The 16,978-nt window shown below is 43.3% G+C and overlaps 2 protein-coding genes across 5 annotated transcripts; one reads left to right on the top strand and one right to left on the bottom strand.

Annotated features, from left to right (window-relative positions):
* Positions 1-218: 218 nt before the first annotated feature.
* Positions 219-14,464, bottom strand: snx2 (sorting nexin 2). Of its 4 annotated transcripts, none has more exons than XM_057032870.1 (17): positions 14,247-14,464; positions 13,109-13,215; positions 9,644-9,743; positions 9,241-9,401; positions 9,022-9,088; positions 8,352-8,395; positions 8,067-8,208; positions 7,874-7,952; positions 7,252-7,327; positions 6,106-6,219; positions 5,710-5,803; positions 5,169-5,374; positions 4,613-4,756; positions 2,983-2,994; positions 2,320-2,400; positions 2,165-2,236; positions 219-2,075 (listed from the first exon to the last, which is right to left on the bottom strand). In XM_057032870.1, the coding sequence occupies exons 2-17, from the start codon at positions 13,205-13,207 to the stop codon at positions 2,025-2,027; spliced, it is 1,542 nt and encodes a 513-aa protein (XP_056888850.1). In that variant the 5' UTR covers positions 13,208-13,215; positions 14,247-14,464; the 3' UTR covers positions 219-2,024. The 4 variants fall into 4 exon arrangements, with proteins under 4 accessions (XP_056888850.1, XP_056888849.1, XP_056888851.1 ...); XM_057032869.1 differs by having other exon boundaries at positions 13,109-13,220; positions 14,247-14,463; XM_057032871.1 differs by lacking the exons at positions 2,983-2,994; positions 14,247-14,464 and having other exon boundaries at positions 13,109-13,300.
* Positions 13,614-16,531, top strand: rnf214 (ring finger protein 214). The gene is made up of 6 exons (XM_057032868.1): positions 13,614-13,927; positions 14,358-14,587; positions 14,658-14,791; positions 15,084-15,312; positions 15,429-15,638; positions 15,734-16,531. Exons 1-6 carry the CDS (start codon positions 13,837-13,839, stop codon positions 16,448-16,450), a joined length of 1,611 nt encoding a protein of 536 aa, XP_056888848.1. The 5' UTR covers positions 13,614-13,836; the 3' UTR covers positions 16,451-16,531.
* Positions 16,532-16,978: the final 447 nt, after the last annotated feature.

The raw sequence follows: 16,978 nt of genomic DNA, 5'->3' as shown, positions 1-16,978 counted from the left end.
CAATAGCCATTAACTGAAAATCGACGCAACTTTTTTACCCCAAATTCTTTCATTTTAGTTTAGGATTAAAATCTGAACATGGCAACCAAATCGTATCCATAAAAATTTTAAAGAAATGTTCTAAATATGCAAGTGAACTTTTATTTTGAAAGGCATTACAGAAATATTGTTTAGGAGAATAGATCTGAATCCTGGAAGAACAACAGCACAGCCGTGGGTGAGATACATTCCTTTATTGTCATTAAAGTTCTGCTGCACTCACACTGAAGGAATGTCACTTCAAAACAATCATTTCAAAATTCTGCTGCAAAAATCAGGGGGAACAAAAAAAAAATCAATGGAAAATTCTCAACAATTGCACATCAGCAGGCGGGAAAATATGAATAAAACAATTAAGTTACAATCAAATAATGATGAGTGATTTATATTTGAGGGAGTCTGTAATAAAGATTCTTAAAGGTTTGACTAAATTCTGATCATCAAATGTGCTTTAAATTCAATAAGAACTCACAAAGTGAAAATCGAGAGCTGACTGGAGGCAAAACAAGACTAGAAACAGCCAGTAGAATAATGGGAGGGGTCTGAGACGGCTCTCTGGATGGACGCAAACAATCTGACCTTCTTATAATACTCAGACAACTGAGGGCTGAAGCATTTGAAACCTCCAAAAATCTTTCTTCTCTCTATTTTAAATGTAAAGCCCCTCCAGCACCTGAAGATAAGACCTGCTGTCAAATTAAGGTGGAAACAGGAGCTAAAGGAAATTCCAAGTCAAGAAAATAGAACAAAGCTACCGTCTGTGTGGAGAAAACATACATCTTCGTGAACAGGCACACCAGGTCCAGCATCAGAATGGGAAAAAGTTAATAAATATGTATGGATATAGCTCTGTTAATAAAATGTCTATGTCCTGGACGTATAGCATATAGCATCAGTTAACTTCTCAGGCTAATTCAGTCTGATAAAAACACTGGACTGGGGCGTTTGGACGGCTTTTAAAGGCAAGAAACAAAGATTGCCTGACAACAACTGAAAGTGAGGAAATGCCTTTGCCCCCCCCCCAACAAATCAGAAATCCTATTTCATTTAGAACTTGGCTGTTTGTCTGTGTGAGCCAATTAAACAGCTTCCTGATACTGCAAATGACGTCAATGAGGCAAGGATGGCAGTTTAAAGGTCAGGAAGCGTCCTTTTACTGTCCATCTGTTTTAATTTGTAGAATCTAGAGCTAAAATTAAAAGACAACTAAAATCAAAATGTCCTTAATGTGATAAATGAGGGTTCTTTTCCTCCAACACAGAAACGAGTTGGAAGAGAAAATGAAGAATACAAAACTGTTGCCTTCACTCACGATCATGCAGCAACAGTTAAACAGGACTCTTGTTTTGAAAGGAAAGAGAGGAAGTGGCGGGAGGTACAACATAGAGACGGTCCTTCATTTCTGCCTCCGGATCAGTTTCACAGCTCACATTCATGTTGCCAGAATCACACCAGAATACTGAGACAGAAATAAGAATCTATGATGGAGCATTCAGTTTTTGGTGTGGTTATCGGATAAAATGACCAGGGAAGGGCAGCAGGAATGTCGAATCAGAATAGATTATTGGCCAGGATGAGGTTCCAAATGTGTAAATATTAAGAAACAAATGTATCTGGGTATAAAATCAATTTCTTTATCAAGTTTAACTGGTGAAATTCGTCCACCCGTGGGCACATTTAACCAAAGAATTAATTTAAAAGTGCTGCAGATAAAAGCATCAGAAAATGTGATGAAGAATCGCTAAAATAATCGGGACTTTGCACCAGGATTCATTGCAGTTTGGGGATGAGCACGAATAAAGAGTAAACATGTGAACTGTGAGCATTTTAAACTGCAGAAACGTCTGTAATTCACAGCCTCGTGTCTTTTCTTCACTCTGGGTTTAATCAGAAGGATGAAAGGATCCCGGAGGACAGGTGCATTGTGGGTAGTTGAGTCGGAGCCAGTCAGGACTGTCTGTCGCGTGTGTGTGTGTATGGGGACTTTACGAGATGGCCTTGGCCTCCGGTAAAAAGGCCTCCCAGTATTTTATCAGCTGGAAGAGAGATAGAAAAAATATTTATCTGCTGTAGATAAAATAAGCTCTGGTATTATCGAGAAATATTAATATTGATGTTGTTTCACCTGCTGTTGTGTCTGAACCAGCGACTCCAGATATTTAACAATGATGGTTCTGAAGTCTTTCACTCTTTCTTTCTGTTGGGAGAAGCAAAAGAACTCGCTGCTGAATATTCTGAAGGTTTCTGGCTGCTGGCAAACACCCATAGGATCGTTCTCACCTCAAACCTGCTGACTTCTTTACGTATAGTTTTGGAGATTTGTTCAAAGTCTCTCTCTCCCTGCTGGACCTTCCCCTCCAGCTGAAACACAGACAACATGGAACAATGCAGCTTCCTGTCTGAAAACGACATCATCTACAATTATAGAAGCTTCGTAACACATTTAAACGGATGAAAACACGCAAAATGGTGACTTAACTGTTATTTGAGTCAAACTGCTTGACGAGATTCACAAGATTCTCTCTGTTTATGCAGTAAAATGAACCTTTTTATACCTGAAAATGACATTATCCAAGCATTGTACACCCAACTAAATTCATGTAGTTTACAAAGTGTGTTAGTTGGTGTTACTGACAGTCATGGATCTACCACAATGATAAAATTGAGCCGTTCACATAAACATAGAGCTCAAGTCTGAGGACGCAAATAAACACTGTGTTCAACAAGATGATCTGGAACATCGCATGAAAAGTGAATTTATGCTGGTAGACTCATTCACGTGACTCCGCTATTAGACAAGAGATGAGGAACGAAGCCTGGGAAAGGTTTATTCAGTGAGAAGGAGCAGAGCGGTGCAACGAAGCAAAGAAAAAGGGTGTGAAGCAGGCAGACAGGCAGACAGACAGGTGGACACGGAGTGTGGACAGACGGGGCAGGTCCTACCTCCTCAATTTCCTGGTTGCAAGAAGGCATGGCAGGGAAAATGCAAAAGAATTTTAAGAGGCAGGAAAAAATGTCAGAGCTTCCAAAAAAAAAAAAAAAATGATAGAGGAAGATCCAGAAACATGAGGAAAATTAAAATCTGCAAACAAAGGGAAAAAGTCGTCCCTGATTCACTGTTTATTTAACATTATTAATCAAAAAAGACATGACTGGTGGAGTTTGTATGTTGATGTTGTGTCAATCACACATCTGGGGTTTTTTTTCTCAAATAATCAGTTTTTGCCTAGTTTAATAAATATGTCTTCTAAATGGCACCCATAATCTGTTCCTATTTTTAACAGAATGATGCTATTTGTAAACAGAACTATTTCGAACTGCTGCGTTGTTCTACTTGGAGTCCACATGGGGGCACTGTTGTCCGAAAACAAACTAAACACCCCGCGGTGCTACGTGTTCTACATCACTCCAAAAAAAAAAAAAACAGTAAATACAAATATCCTAAAACATAATGAGAGATATATAATGTATATAATATAACAAGCTATAACCTATTGTTGCGCTCAGGTCATCTATTGCACCATTTAAAGGTTTTAAATTAGGACATTTGCTCTAGTATTGATGTTCCAGTACAAACAATCATAAATCATAAACCATAGCACAGATTAATCGTCTTTGTTCAACTTTGTGTTGTAGAGAGGGTAACACATTTGCAGCAGAAAAGCAGAAATCCATACATTCTGTTGCTTTTACATTTTAATACCTGCTCCTCCACCCCACTATGGGCATTAACGGTGTTTACAGTGTGCAGTTTCTGTTGCTTTAGCATTAATCTGTTTCCTGTAGCGCCTGTTCAGAAAACTAAAACTGTTTTTTTTTTTCTTTACATCAGGAGGGAACTAGTTTTTTTGGGTCGGTGTCAGGGGCTGAGCCATAACCCAACTCCTGACAAGCAGCAAAACTCATGTCGGCTCCAAATAAATGTTGGTTGCAACTCTACTGCGATCTGTCCTCGTCTGCAGCTTCTGACAGCCTCCCCCAAAAACTCCCCCGGCCTCCTCCCGAAACCCCACATCTGACAGCTTCCCTGCTCTAATGCCAGACCCCCGACCACGCTGCACGTGTGCGCGCGCTCGTGTGTGTGTGTGTGTGTGTGTGTGTGTGTGTTGCATCCTGACAGGGAGGATGAATTTGTGCGGTGACAGCTTCAACAGAGGCTCTAATAAAGTACTTTTCTACTCTCTCCAGCTCTTGTTTGTCCTACTCAGCTCATGTGAAGTCTGCTGGATGATGGAAAACAAGATTTATACGTCCAAAAAAAAAAAAAAGTTTTCACGTGACTGAATTGTGGTTGTGCTCTTCTTTCAGCTTTGTAGCTTCAGAGGAGTGATTCCTTCCAGCAATACGTGTCTCCACTTAAGCTCCAGACTTAAAATATACAGATTTTTCATTGGAACATCGCCCCAGCACTTGTGTAGCTTTGCTTTCAGCCTCCAGTTTAATCATTTCATAAAATCTTCCAAGTTTGGTACCTCCTATATAACCTGGGGTCGTCCTGCCTGTTACATTTTATGGCGTCGATATAGTGAATTAAGGATTCAGTGTTCTGATTATTTGTCTGCGTGTGTCTCACCTCCTTGATTTCGTCTTTGGCCTGCTGCAGTTTGTCTGGTTTATTGTTGAACTGCAGTTTGGCCTCAGCTTCTCTCTTCCTCTGTAGCAGCAACTGGCTGTCCTGCCACTTCTGCCACGTCTTCATACGGTGGTCAAACACACCCTGAAGATGCACGCACACAAAGCTGTAACAAATATTCTCTTTTTGTCATTTTTGGGGCTCAGATAATGTTTTTGCGACATAGTCCTCACAATAATCCACAGGATTATTTAGCTGTGGCCATCCTCGATTAAACAAAGCAGCTCTCTGTGCAGATTCAATTTCAAATTTAATAAATCTTTTGACTAATAAAGAAATCTACAACTTTCTACATAATCCTAGTGTACACAACACTAATTCTACCTGTACTACCTGTCCTGTCTTGTTCCTACCTTGTGGACGCAGCTTTAAATCCAGAAGCTCGGAGCAGTAAGGCACCACAGCAGAGTTATTACTGGAGCAAAAACCCAATTTACTCTGCAGATTAACGCTCACCCTCAACTTCCAAAGGTTTCCTGCTTCTCGCCGCTCTCACCTTTACGGCAGTGATGAGGCGCACGTAGTCTCCCAGTAACTCGGAGAAAAGGTAGAAGTCGGCATTGGCCTGCTCCTGATGCAGCTGGTCGATCTTCTCCTCCACCTCGGCCAGCTGTGACAGAGCTCTGGACAGAGCTGTGTGGTCCTCGCTGTTCCCCAGCATGGCCGCCGACTTGGCAAACTGCGCCGTGTTGACCGACAGCTCTGAGTAGAAATGGGCAAAGATGATAAGAAAGCAATGCAATTACTGTTGACCAATAATTTGAATTGAAAATATAAAATATTGTCACCATGACAACACAAACATTAAAAAAAAATCTGCGTTTTTCTAAAGAAATGCATCCAGATGCACATAGTGCCCTCATCCTCTAGTGGGACATTAGCGCCATCTAGTGGACATCTTTATGCAGCAAAACTTAAGAAAGGGCCAGAAGTTAATCATTTTCAGAAAGAAACCAGATTAAAAGCTAAAACTATTTTTAAAAAAATTAAAAAAGTGGCATGGGCATATTTTCAAATATTTCCTAAAGGCATCCTACCTTTCCTGTGACAGACCAGCGACTCCACGCTGGCATGAAGCTTCCTCAACTGATTGTCCAGATTCTCAAAATGCTGCTGCTTCTCCTCAAACCACTGACAAACACACGCATAACGAGTTCAGTATGTTGATCAGTTCCTTCCTCTCACCTCTCCCTACTCCAATTTAACATGTCCTGTCTGTTTTATCGACATCCTCATTCCAGTTTCTCCTCTTCCGTCCGGAAATCTTTAAATAGAAGTTCTAAAAAATCCACACCGTGAATCGAAATGTGGAAACTCTTATTAAAATGACACAAAGTCTTCCGTCGACTGCCACATTTACTAAATATTTCTTTCTTCATCCTTGCCAGCTGTCTTCAGTTCCTCCCTCCCTCCTCTTCCTCTCCTGCACTTACAGCGTCCGACTCGTTCATCTTGATGGTCATCTTGTTGACAGCGTCGGCAGCTTTGTTGACCATTCGGAGGAGTCCGGCGCTGCTCAGAGCCTGAGTGTTGACCGCCCGCGGCAACTGGGCAGACAAGTAAGCAGAGAGGGAAGCTGGAGGGATGGCCTGACACGTTCACAGGTACATTTGATGGAATTCTTTGTTTATGACCTGCTTATATTTCTATTTTTGATCTCTTTGCAATCTTATTTGACATCTATTAACTGCTATTAACTGTTTTCACCTTCACGTTTCTTCCCCCCTCTGTTTCCACCTATTTTTCCCCTTTGCTCTGCTTTCTCCCCCCTCTCCCCAACTTTTGAATGCACCGTCCCCCACATATTCAGGTCCCCTCAGATGAAATATCCCACGTGCTGGCAGACATTAAAACAGGTGGTTACATCACTCTGAAGCGAGCTTGTTTTTCGTCATGTTGGAAAAATGTGCGTTTCTCCTGGACGTTTGTGGTTTTCCTCCGATACAGGAGACGATTCATCGCACTCCCCTCTGTGAAACCCACCAGTTCCATCTAGCAGAGGCGGCGGGGGCGGCAGCAGCAGCAGCCCGGGGACAGCTCAGTCCCCAGGGCCGGCGCTAATGTGGGGGACGAGGCTAAATGTGTGGAGGCGTCCTGCCTCCCTCCACACACACACACACACACACACGCAATTGTCCGATTGCGTTTCATTAAGTGGGCTGGATGGAGCGACGCGCTCGGTCAAGCATCCGAGTGATTTATGTGTTAAATCTGTGACACAAGGCCATTAATCTGGACCCAGTGACTGGCGGCTCCTTCCCAGCACAATACCAGCTACGGCTAAGAGGGGGACAGGGGAAGGAGGAGGAGAAGGAGGAAGAGGAGAAGGGGGTGGTACCAGTTGGAGATGATGAAGCAAAGAGGTTTAGAGAGATCAAACAATAAAAGGAGGGAACTCCTTGGAACTGGTTTCATCCTTCTGGGATGTTCTGCTGCTGGTTGAGGATACGAAAACTGCAGCAGAGGTTTTGTCTCCCGCTGAGTGAGACATCCATCCCGGTTCTGCGACATTGTCCCAACGCTGCCCGTTTATCATGGGAGCCGTTGGTTTTAAATACAGTTTTGTTTAATTATTTTACCTCTGAGCTCTCCAGAAACTGCAGGACGTCTGGATCCTTCAGCAGGATAGGATGTTTCACCGTTCTCAGCAGGTACCTGATACACACACAAAAAGGCCTTTTTAATGTCCTACTTCAAAATCTGCTGATTCCTGGTTGCAACTATTAGGCCATTTTAACACTAGAATCTAATCTTAATTGATATATTATAATGTAAATATATATTCCATCAACATGGAGTTCTTCAGCTGTCACTAACTGACCTTCCTGTCAGTCAAACACCATCAGTAAAGGGCAGAAGAATGTCAGCCCCACCCAACTTCTTTCATATCTCACACACACACACACACACACACGCGCGCGCGCAATAACGATGTATCTGATATCTGCAATTTAACCTTTTGCCTTTGGAATTTTGTTTTACTACAACTGAACACACATGCATTCTTGCATGCACACACACTTTATGTCTACCATGCACACACACACACACACACACACACACACACACACACACATACACACACACACAGGTGGAATATTGATGTAGCTTACATTTGGAATTTAATGTTTTGCACCAGTTTTTAGGAATGATTTCACAAGCAATGCTACAATTTTTGCTCCCACATTCATCTCATTCTACCTCTCCAGGGCCGACCTCCTCTTCTCTACAAACTCATTGGAGGACTGGTCTTCCTTCCCCACCTTCACTTTGGTCATTCCTGCAGAGGAGGAACATTAGGAATGAAGCCAACACAACACAACACAACACAACACAACACACGTTTGTCGTTGAAATTAGACAGACTGTAAGACATCCAGATGATTGCTCTTACCCACGATGCTTTTCTCTGGTGCAGGGGGGACGATGTAGCCGACATGTAGGTACTTGGAGGCCAGTTTACTGTGCAGACCCAGAAAATCACTGAAACGGCGTTTTACGGAAAAGTCTTTATTCTTAAACAGAGCCATGGAGGTCTGGGCAAGAGACAAGGAGAGAGAGAGCAGTAAAAAACAAGAAAAATGTTACAGTAGCGCCACCAGCAGGTGAAACGTAATGTTTCTGACGGCCACTTTTGTTGCAGCGTTCTTGGAGAAAAGCGGGTAATTTTAAATCTCACCTTCGTCGTGACTTTGTAAGCCATGTACGCGTTCATGCCATCGCCTGAAACACACAAATGAGAGACTGGTGTCCTACAGTAGCTCGTCTGTATTGGCCTATGGCTTTGACGCTAAGCACTAAAGTAAACACATATTTCTTTGCCGTTTCTTTAGTATTTACTATAAATATACGCAGCATTCTCAGAAATAAAGTTTAACAGATAAACAGATACAACAGTGAGACTTTGAGCTGGTTGAACTGGTTACTGCCTTTAAAGGAAGTTGTTATTAGAGCATTTGGTCGACAGATGCAGCAGAAATGATAATTGTCATATTTAATAAGACTTTAACAACGGCTGAATAATTAAATTCTCTTGTGATTACAGTATTTTGACGTGTAGCCTGTATAGACTCACTTTAAGTAAAGATTGCTGTACATTGAAAAACATTTTGTCTAATAAGAATGCATGATTCATAATTGTTCATGATGACTCGTACTTCTTGAGAAAATAGTCAAGGTTCCTTAAGCAACGTCATGTGCTCAGATCAGCTTTTGTGCGCTGTGTAGTGGCTCCACCCCTCTTATCAAGCACAGATCAGATGCAACTCCCACGATGCATTCAACTTTTGTTAGCCACCACAGCAGCAGCTGTGTATGTCAGAGGTTCAAGTCCGTACTTGCGTACTCACCAATTTTCTCAGGGTCGGACACTGAAATGTTTATGTCAAAAGAGTCTCCGCCCTCTTCCTCTTCAATCTACAGAAAACAGCAAGGAGCAAAAATAAAAAAATCTGAGAGAGTCGCATTTTCCCCTGAACCTAATGTCCTGATTTTCTTATTTAGACCTGCTGATGATCACATGACAGGATGAGTAGTTCAACATTAATTTCAGAACAAAGCGTGTTTACCTCGTCAAATGAGGAGTGTGTAAACATGTCGTCGTGTGTGATGCCGATGCAAGGGGTGATGACGGAGGTGGGAGGTGTGATGGGGGTGATGGCAGGTGACGGCCCATCGGAAAGCAGGACGTCTCTCTCAGGGCTGTCCAGCGAAACCTCCTCTGTGGCCTCTGTGACGGGACAGAGAGAAATATTTAAGAAAGACCGGGAATTAGCATGCTAATCATATAGCCACATCCTATACCTCAAGTGGTGACAGCAAGTCATAAGCTTGTGTGTGCAGCATGAAGGGATGGGGAAGAGCTTTTAATCACGCTGTGACCCCAAAAACCTTTAGAATGTCACGTTCACGCAGATGTTTGTAATGCAGAAAAACACAGCGCGTCCTAGCTCAACGAGCCACGGATTTTACCTGCAAACAGGTCCTCTGGGTCGTCGTCAAACAGTGAATCTTGTCTGGGTCCGTTGGCGTTGGTGCTGATGTCCTCGGCAGGCAGGCTGGCCGGTCCCGACTGAGAGGACATAGAAGACAGGAATTACTGAGACTTTACCGACACATTTCAAACACGGCCTGTTTGAATGCTGTGCATTTTTGACCTGCGGTCTCATCAATAACTTCTCCAAAAGCAGTATTTCTCCACATTTTTTGACCTCTGCACCTCCTCCACAGCTGGACGGTATGATTTCACTGACACAGCGAGGCCCCACAAACTGGACATATTCCACAGAAGAAGGAAAAGAAGCTTCGACAGCTTGTGTCATCCATCCTGCAGAACTTCCTGCTCACAAGGAGGAAACCGCCAACTGCTCCACAAACAGCTACGGCAGCAGCTCACAGCTCCCTCCAGTTACAAGACCGACGCTGGAGCTCAGAAGTGAGTCCGACAGGACTGACAGATGTAACTCAGGTGAAAAGACGTCACCTGGTGTTTTTTTGCCATTAAAAGCCATTAAAAGTTGCTCGATTTCCGGCAGACACGAGCGTGATTTAACGGATCCGTTAGTGTCAGAGTCTGGGGATGAACTCCTGCTCTGTAGGTGATAAAACAACAATGGCACTAATAAAACCACAATCAACAGGATCCTGTCTCCATCTGCATACAACAGCACCACAGCGCACTGTTGCTGAATCACATGAGCCCTTTGTTTTGCAACTTTATGGAAGACACACACACACAGAGGGGGGGGGGGGGGGGGGTGAAAGTGTCTTACAGAGAGTTTTTATGAACTTCTGTTTCAAGTAACGACTTCCAAGCATTGACAGGAAAAGTTTCTCCTGATTCGGAGGAACTGAAGTTGCAGCAACCAACTCTGTCTCAACCAGAAAAGTGCACCCAAAGGTGGCGCTTTCACTGTCTCTGACTGGCTGCATTAGTATTTATCTGAGAACTTCTGCATCATGTATAAAATCATTTACAGGCAGCTTCTCAAATCCGTAAAAGTTGGAATGAGCTTTTCAGAAAAACAGGATTGGCCATTGTTTCGTGATCAGTGCAAAGTGCTGAGGCAGGAGAACACAATCAGGATAAATCAATTACTGCTACCCACAATTACTGCTGTTTACATGGTGTTCTCCTATGATGCACATGATGGATGGATTGATGTATTGATTGATTGATTGATGATGAATTGGAACCCAGAACCTTCGACTGCGCCATCCTAGTGGTTCAGATCACCGACACACACCGCAGCTCTGGATCTATTGTGTTTAACAACAAAGTTTCTTTCTGAATCTGAGCATCAAATTCTGCTTCAGAGACAAACTGCAGCAGGAGACGGATGAAAATTTCAGCCGAGCAGATAGCACCAAACGTGGAGGGACACAAAAGGAAATGGCTGATGATAACCAGGATCTTCCTTCTTCCTTACTCAGCAAACACACACAGGAAGCACACACACACACACACACACACACACACACACACTAACCACCCGATAATCAAGTAACAATTACATCTCTAGGATGGAATATTGACATCTATTATGTGGATCAGTGTAACAATTATCCGGTGATAATAACCAAGAGTTCAGATCAAAGTCTGAGACAGAAGCCAGGTGTAATCATTCATCTAACAATGTCCTAAAGCTGCTGAGAAGGCAGAAAGACAGAGAAAAGAAAGGTGAGGACACCGCAGGACAAACGTCAGGTCAGAGCTGACAACTCCTCTCCTGACAACACTTTAAGGTGCAACTAGTAACAGAAAAGGGATCATTGTCCCTCACTGAGCTGCTGGTAATGGTGCACCTGTTGTCTGCAGCGGCAAATACATCCTCCAGTTAAATCAACATCAGCTCTGGAACGGGTCAAACACAACAACTGACTCAACGAGAAATGCAACCTGGTGTTTGCAGGCTTCTGAGCACAAACTTTGTTATTTACTGCCGTTTACATCAATAAAAAAGTTTTTTGATTTAACACTGCAAAAACGGAAAAATTAAAGTCATTATTTTGGACATTTTTTGGAATGAACACACACTTTATTACAGAATACTGTTGTGACACTCATGGATCATCAGGAATAAAATTCAGAGTGCTGACTAAACAAAAGAGAAATGAGGCCTCAGTGTGTGTGTGTGTGTGTGTGTGTGTGTGTGTGTGTGTGTGTGTTTATATGTGCATGTGTTTGTGTGCATGTCTGTAACTGCAAGTTTTCACATTTGTTTGCTGTGAAATTACAAAATAGTTGAGGAAAAGGTTTAAACCATATTCAGATAAAACTTTCATTGTCAGTTTACGTTCAGCCAACAAAAAAAGAAGTAAGGAGAAGAAGAGGGGCTGTTATCATGTTCATCCTGCTCATCGACACATGAAGAAAACTACAGCATCTGAATCAAACTACTTTTATGAGACCTGTGGCCCAGTGAACAGCCACATTGGCTCTATGTGACATTAACATTGTATCTTATTTGCATCAATTTTGCCTGTATGCATAACAGTACTACAGGCAGGTTTGTGCCAAGGACAAAAGTGCCAACGCACTCTACATTTCCAAATATTCATGTGATAACTGTTTTGTGTTTGTGTTTCATCACGGTTTGGAGAGGAGTTTCCACATCAGTTTTAAAGGTAAACCAGTTTGTGATGAGATTTAGTATTAGAAAGAAATAGGTCGTTTCTTCAAAAGAAGACCTGCACTTGTGGTGCCTTCAGTATGTATTAGTATATAAAGAATAATGGAAATTCAAGTGTTTGGCTAGTATGCATAACAAAAATGACTCAATTTCAAGACAAATATGAGTACTAGGGTTTGCAGTCATTTGAATCGGGAAAATATGTACCATAAGTATTTTATATTTCCTCTCTTGTTTTCAGAGAACAAATCAATTAAGGAATAGTAATTATTTTTTGAGGGTGAATTAGGCCTTTAAAAGTGAATTTGCAACAAATAAACGTTGTTTTGAGCTGATGCATTAAGTATTAAAAGTTTCTGAAAATGAAAATGTTGTGCAAATATATCAAGCGCAAATAAGAATTTTTTTTTTTTTTTAAGTAATCTGTTACCATGAGAAACAACAAGTCTTTGTCCCCTGTTGTCCAGATTGCCCTGAATGCAACACCTGTGACTGTCACCTGACATGAAGGAAACACACCTCTGTCTCTGAGCAAATATGGTCCTCGTGGGCCCCCGTGTCGTTTGAAAGATCACCTTTAGAGGTGTTTCACACAGCAATTTGAGCCTATTTTTATATAACAATGACAGTGCAGAGACTAATATCTTCCGCCAGATACCACATCTCATTCAAACCACCTGCATTTTAGCTTTTCCTTCGTGCTAGCTTCCCCACCTCCAAGTTTACATGTGTTGTCAGATAGAAGCATCACGCCCTGCTCACCACAGCTCCCCTTGGCCTCCCTTAAACACGTCCTCCTCCTCACCTCCTGTGTGACGGCCGGGTCTGAGAACAGGTCCTCCGCGTCCTCCAGCTCCTGGAAATCCGTGCGTTCCGGTGGAGGGTGACTGGCAATGTCCGCCATGTTCGTTCCTGCGCTTGATGCAGATGATAGTTAAAAGGTGGGTAATAGAAACCAACACAGGCAGGCGGAGAAACAGTCGACTGACGGACTGAGAGAAAGAGAGGAGGAGCAGGGAGTCCCAGCGCTGTCATGTGACTAACTGGACTCCCGACTGGAGCCAGAGAGCAAAGGAAAAATGAAGAGGTGTCACTCTCTCTATTGTTCATGAGATCCAAAAACATTATAAACAAAGTTGGGGGTTTTTTTTAAAAGAAGAATTTCTCCCAATTTTACTTTGATAGTTACCCCTAGCTATAAAGGTTTGCTATTCTTCTTGGCAATTACTCTAGCAGTTGGTTAAGTACTCAATAGTAGTCTGAGGAATAATCGGCTTGTGTTCCATAGACGATCTTTAGGTCGTTTCAGACTCAGTTTCAAGCGGATGATTTTCAACGACGCACAATCGTTTCCGCATAGCTCGCAAGTCAGTGGCGTCGTAAGTTTTTTAAACTGATGCAGTATTTTTAAAATTGAAAATAATTTTTAAGCTCTAGAGGCGTTACTGTTCAGTGTAGTTTTCTAACGTACACGCTGCTTTTACCGTTGAGTTTAGGTCAGAAAAAATTGAAAATGTTGTTAATTCTGTTAGCATGAGCGGTAGCATGGAGGCAGTTAGCATGGCATCAAACCAGGAATCAGAAAAAGACTTGGTTATAGCATTACAAAACATGGCATTAGAAGGTAAGTGTTATCAGTAAACGACAGTATCGGCAGTTGAGCTTGAATCAGGACTGTATATAAGTTAATAAAGATGTAGCAAATATACTTTCCAAGTTAGTTGAATCTCTTATAGTAGCATTTAAGATGAACTTTATTCATCCCCGTGGGGGATGTCTAAAGATGTTTAAAGAGAGTTCAGTAATAATATGCTCAGTCTAAGTTAAGGATGGATTTCATATTGTTTAGAAGGGGTAGATAAATAGCAGATGTTTACTTTTCTGATAAGAGCGCCAATGGCTCGACTCGCTTCTAGAGAAATAAAACAAAAAATGAAACTCACGTTTTGGGATCTCCTTGATGACGCAGAAAACGTATTTTTTTGATGCAGGACGACCTGAGCTGCAGGGCCTCGACTCATAGACCTTCTCCCTTGCTTTGTTTCCTTCCTAAGGCTTGCTTCAGATGGAGCAGCCAGTGCCACCAGACGGCATGACTGAGGAATCAGGCGTCAACACGGACCCTGACTGGGAGAGTCAACTGGTGGCCATGTCTGAGTACAGCTCCAGCCTGGTAGAGAAGTATAACAGGCTGATGAGACAACAGGAAGAAGAGAATGTGACACAAAAGAAAGAGAAAGAACAACTGCAGAAGAAGAAGGAGGAGGCGATCCGCCAGCACCAGGTCAGACTCACAAACTGCTCCTCGTAACAGAGGCTGTATTTTTCCATCAAACTGTGACTGCGCTTTTCAGGCTCTTTTGGAAAAATTGGGATCAGTGCGGGTTAAACTGCTGCTAAATAACTCCAAGGCCACCAAGAAGAACTTCTTACACAAGAAAGAGGAAATGACCCTGGAGAAAAATAAAGCAGAGGAGGAGAAAAACAGGTAAAAAGACTCAGAAATGATTATCATGTTTTTCAGATTTTGTTTAAGTTTGAACGGTTGAAGCGTCTTTGTTTTGTTGGTCCGAACCTGCCAAATATGTATTTTTGACTTTTAAAAACAAGGCATAATAATGCTGATTTGCTGCTTCTTTAAACCTTCCTAAATTAAAACATTGTGTTAAAATGAAACAACAATGTGAATCTTGACCTCAGTGGTATTGCTGTACAATCCTTTAAAAGAAACCCAAAAAAGCACCTTTATGGATTTGCTTTTACTTTTATTTACCCTCGAGGCTGGCCAAGGAGCTGGAGGAAAAAGAGAAACAGCTGACGGCTCTGTTGGAGGAGCAGACAGAAGAGCAGCAGAAGTGTCAGGAGGAGCTGAAGGAGCTCAAGCAGGAGATGGAGCAAGTACAGAAGGAGGTGCAGGAGGCCACACAGCTCGCCTTAGAGGATGAGGTTACTGCTGTGGAAAAACAGAGAGATGTTGCCATGGCTCACATTGAAACCTGGCTGAAAGAGGTACACAGCAGAATATCAGCACGTTTTAATCGACTATACATTAAATCTGCTACTAAATGAGAACCTTTGTGACAGCATTTACCCTGTGTAAGTCATCTGTTGGTTACCTGCTCCAGGTGGAACAGCACCTTAACGTTCTGAGGGTGCAGTTCCCGCAGCAATACCCCCACGAGAGGCAGAATTGGCAGAAGAAAATAAGTCTGGTCCTGAAGAACCAGGTGGAGCTGCAAAAGCGCTTTGAGGAAGTCTTGCAGAATCTCCAACAGGGCCAAACGTTGGAGTCTATTCCCAGGATTGTTGTGCCATCGCTGCCACAGGCCCCCACCGTAAGACACCCCCTCTAAATTAGAGTCATTATGGAGTCATGTAAACTACACAATATTATGTTTAATTTTTTTTTTTTTACATTTGTCTTCTGTAGCTGTTGGAGTCGCTGGCCCACCCTCGGTTCATGCCCCCTCCAGAGCCGATAAAGAGACCCCTCCCTCCCCAGGGTCACTTCCAGCAGCAACAGTACCCACCTCCTCAACATCCTCAGTACCATCAACGCTACCGTCCCCCACCACCGCACTACTTCCACCCTCCCCCTCCCTCTCAGCCCGAGTACCTGGCTCAGACTGGGGTTTCGTCCAGGCTGACTCCTCCCCGAAACCACTCCCCATCTCCTCCAGTACAGCCCACCCATCCCGCGGCTCCTTCCCCACCTCCCCATGTGGCTGCCAGTGCCACCAGCATCCTAGAGAAGTTGGGGACCCGCTTCCCCCAGTACAACACGACTGAGCTGAAGACGCTGCTCAAGCAGGTGAAGAGCTCCCGCGGCACGTTGGCGGGCATGTCCATCGACGAAGCCACCGAGCAGATCCAGCTACTGTCGGCACGGAACGAGACCACGCCGGGACCCATCAGCAGACCAATGCCCCATAGTCAAGTCCAGAGACCACCTGCTTCCATGCACAAGCCAGCAGGGGGGGGCCACACCGGCGGGCCCCGTAAATTCTGCCTGATGTGCCAAAACCTGGTGGATCGCGAGAGCCGCTACCCTCTGAACTGCTCCCACACCATCCACAAAGACTGCATCCAGACATGGTTGCAGTCCAGCAAGAACAACCCTTGTCCCTTCTGCCGAACAAAGAGCTGAGCCCTCCCCAGTAGCACCCACACTGATGTACCTTTCGTTTGTTCAGAGCGCGCTCTTCAATAAAGGTCATTTAGAAAGTGACGTCGTTGTTCATGTCTCCGAAGGAAATGTGGGAACGCACAAAGATACGGAGAAAAAACCCTACAAACAAGACTATATAGGTGAATCATTAGCAGGATAATCCCTCCATCAATTTTCTCTTAAATGTCACTCTTAATTAGGATCGCACGCCCAGACACTCATAACAAGGGACGATTTAGCAACAATGTACAGGATTTTAGCAAAATAATTAAATCACTTCCTGCCATTGAGACATTCCAGACAAATTTGATCAGTAATCCACAAATAAGTCTATGGTGAGATCTGTCCATAAACACTCCAACAAACACTCCATCGCATTTAAGTGATCCCACACCGAGACACACACTTATCCTCCCTCCCTGCGGACATCCCAGTCAGCCTTAATGGGAGCTCTGGGTGGTCGATGGGTGAGGTTAAAGGAGCCGTCGCTCCCCGATAAATAACACA

This window comes from Takifugu flavidus, chromosome 5, assembly GCF_003711565.1.
Source record: "Takifugu flavidus isolate HTHZ2018 chromosome 5, ASM371156v2, whole genome shotgun sequence".
NCBI classification, from domain to species: Eukaryota; Metazoa; Chordata; class Actinopteri; order Tetraodontiformes; family Tetraodontidae; genus Takifugu; species Takifugu flavidus.
The sequence above is the reverse complement of the archived record's forward strand: the minus strand, read 5'-3'. Positions and strand labels throughout refer to the sequence as shown.

Excerpts from the sequence above, each read along its gene's own strand:
- rnf214 (XM_057032868.1), top strand. The coding sequence starts at position 13,837 with ATGAGCGGTAGCATGGAGGCAGTTAGCATGGCATCAAACCAGGAATCA. Across the intron at positions 14,588-14,657 it reads AGGCGATCCGCCAGCACCAG|GCTCTTTTGGAAAAATTGGG; the intron begins GTCAGACTCACA and ends TGCGCTTTTCAG. Across the intron at positions 15,313-15,428 it reads TTGAAACCTGGCTGAAAGAG|GTGGAACAGCACCTTAACGT; the intron begins GTACACAGCAGA and ends TACCTGCTCCAG.
- snx2 (XM_057032870.1), bottom strand. The coding sequence starts at position 13,207 with ATGGCGGACATTGCCAGTCACCCTCCACCGGAACGCACGGATTTCCAG. Across the intron at positions 9,402-9,643 it reads CCCAGAGGACCTGTTTGCAG|AGGCCACAGAGGAGGTTTCG; the intron begins GTAAAATCCGTG and ends GTCCCGTCACAG. Across the intron at positions 8,396-9,021 it reads GTCCGACCCTGAGAAAATTG|GCGATGGCATGAACGCGTAC; the intron begins GTGAGTACGCAA and ends TGTGTGTTTCAG.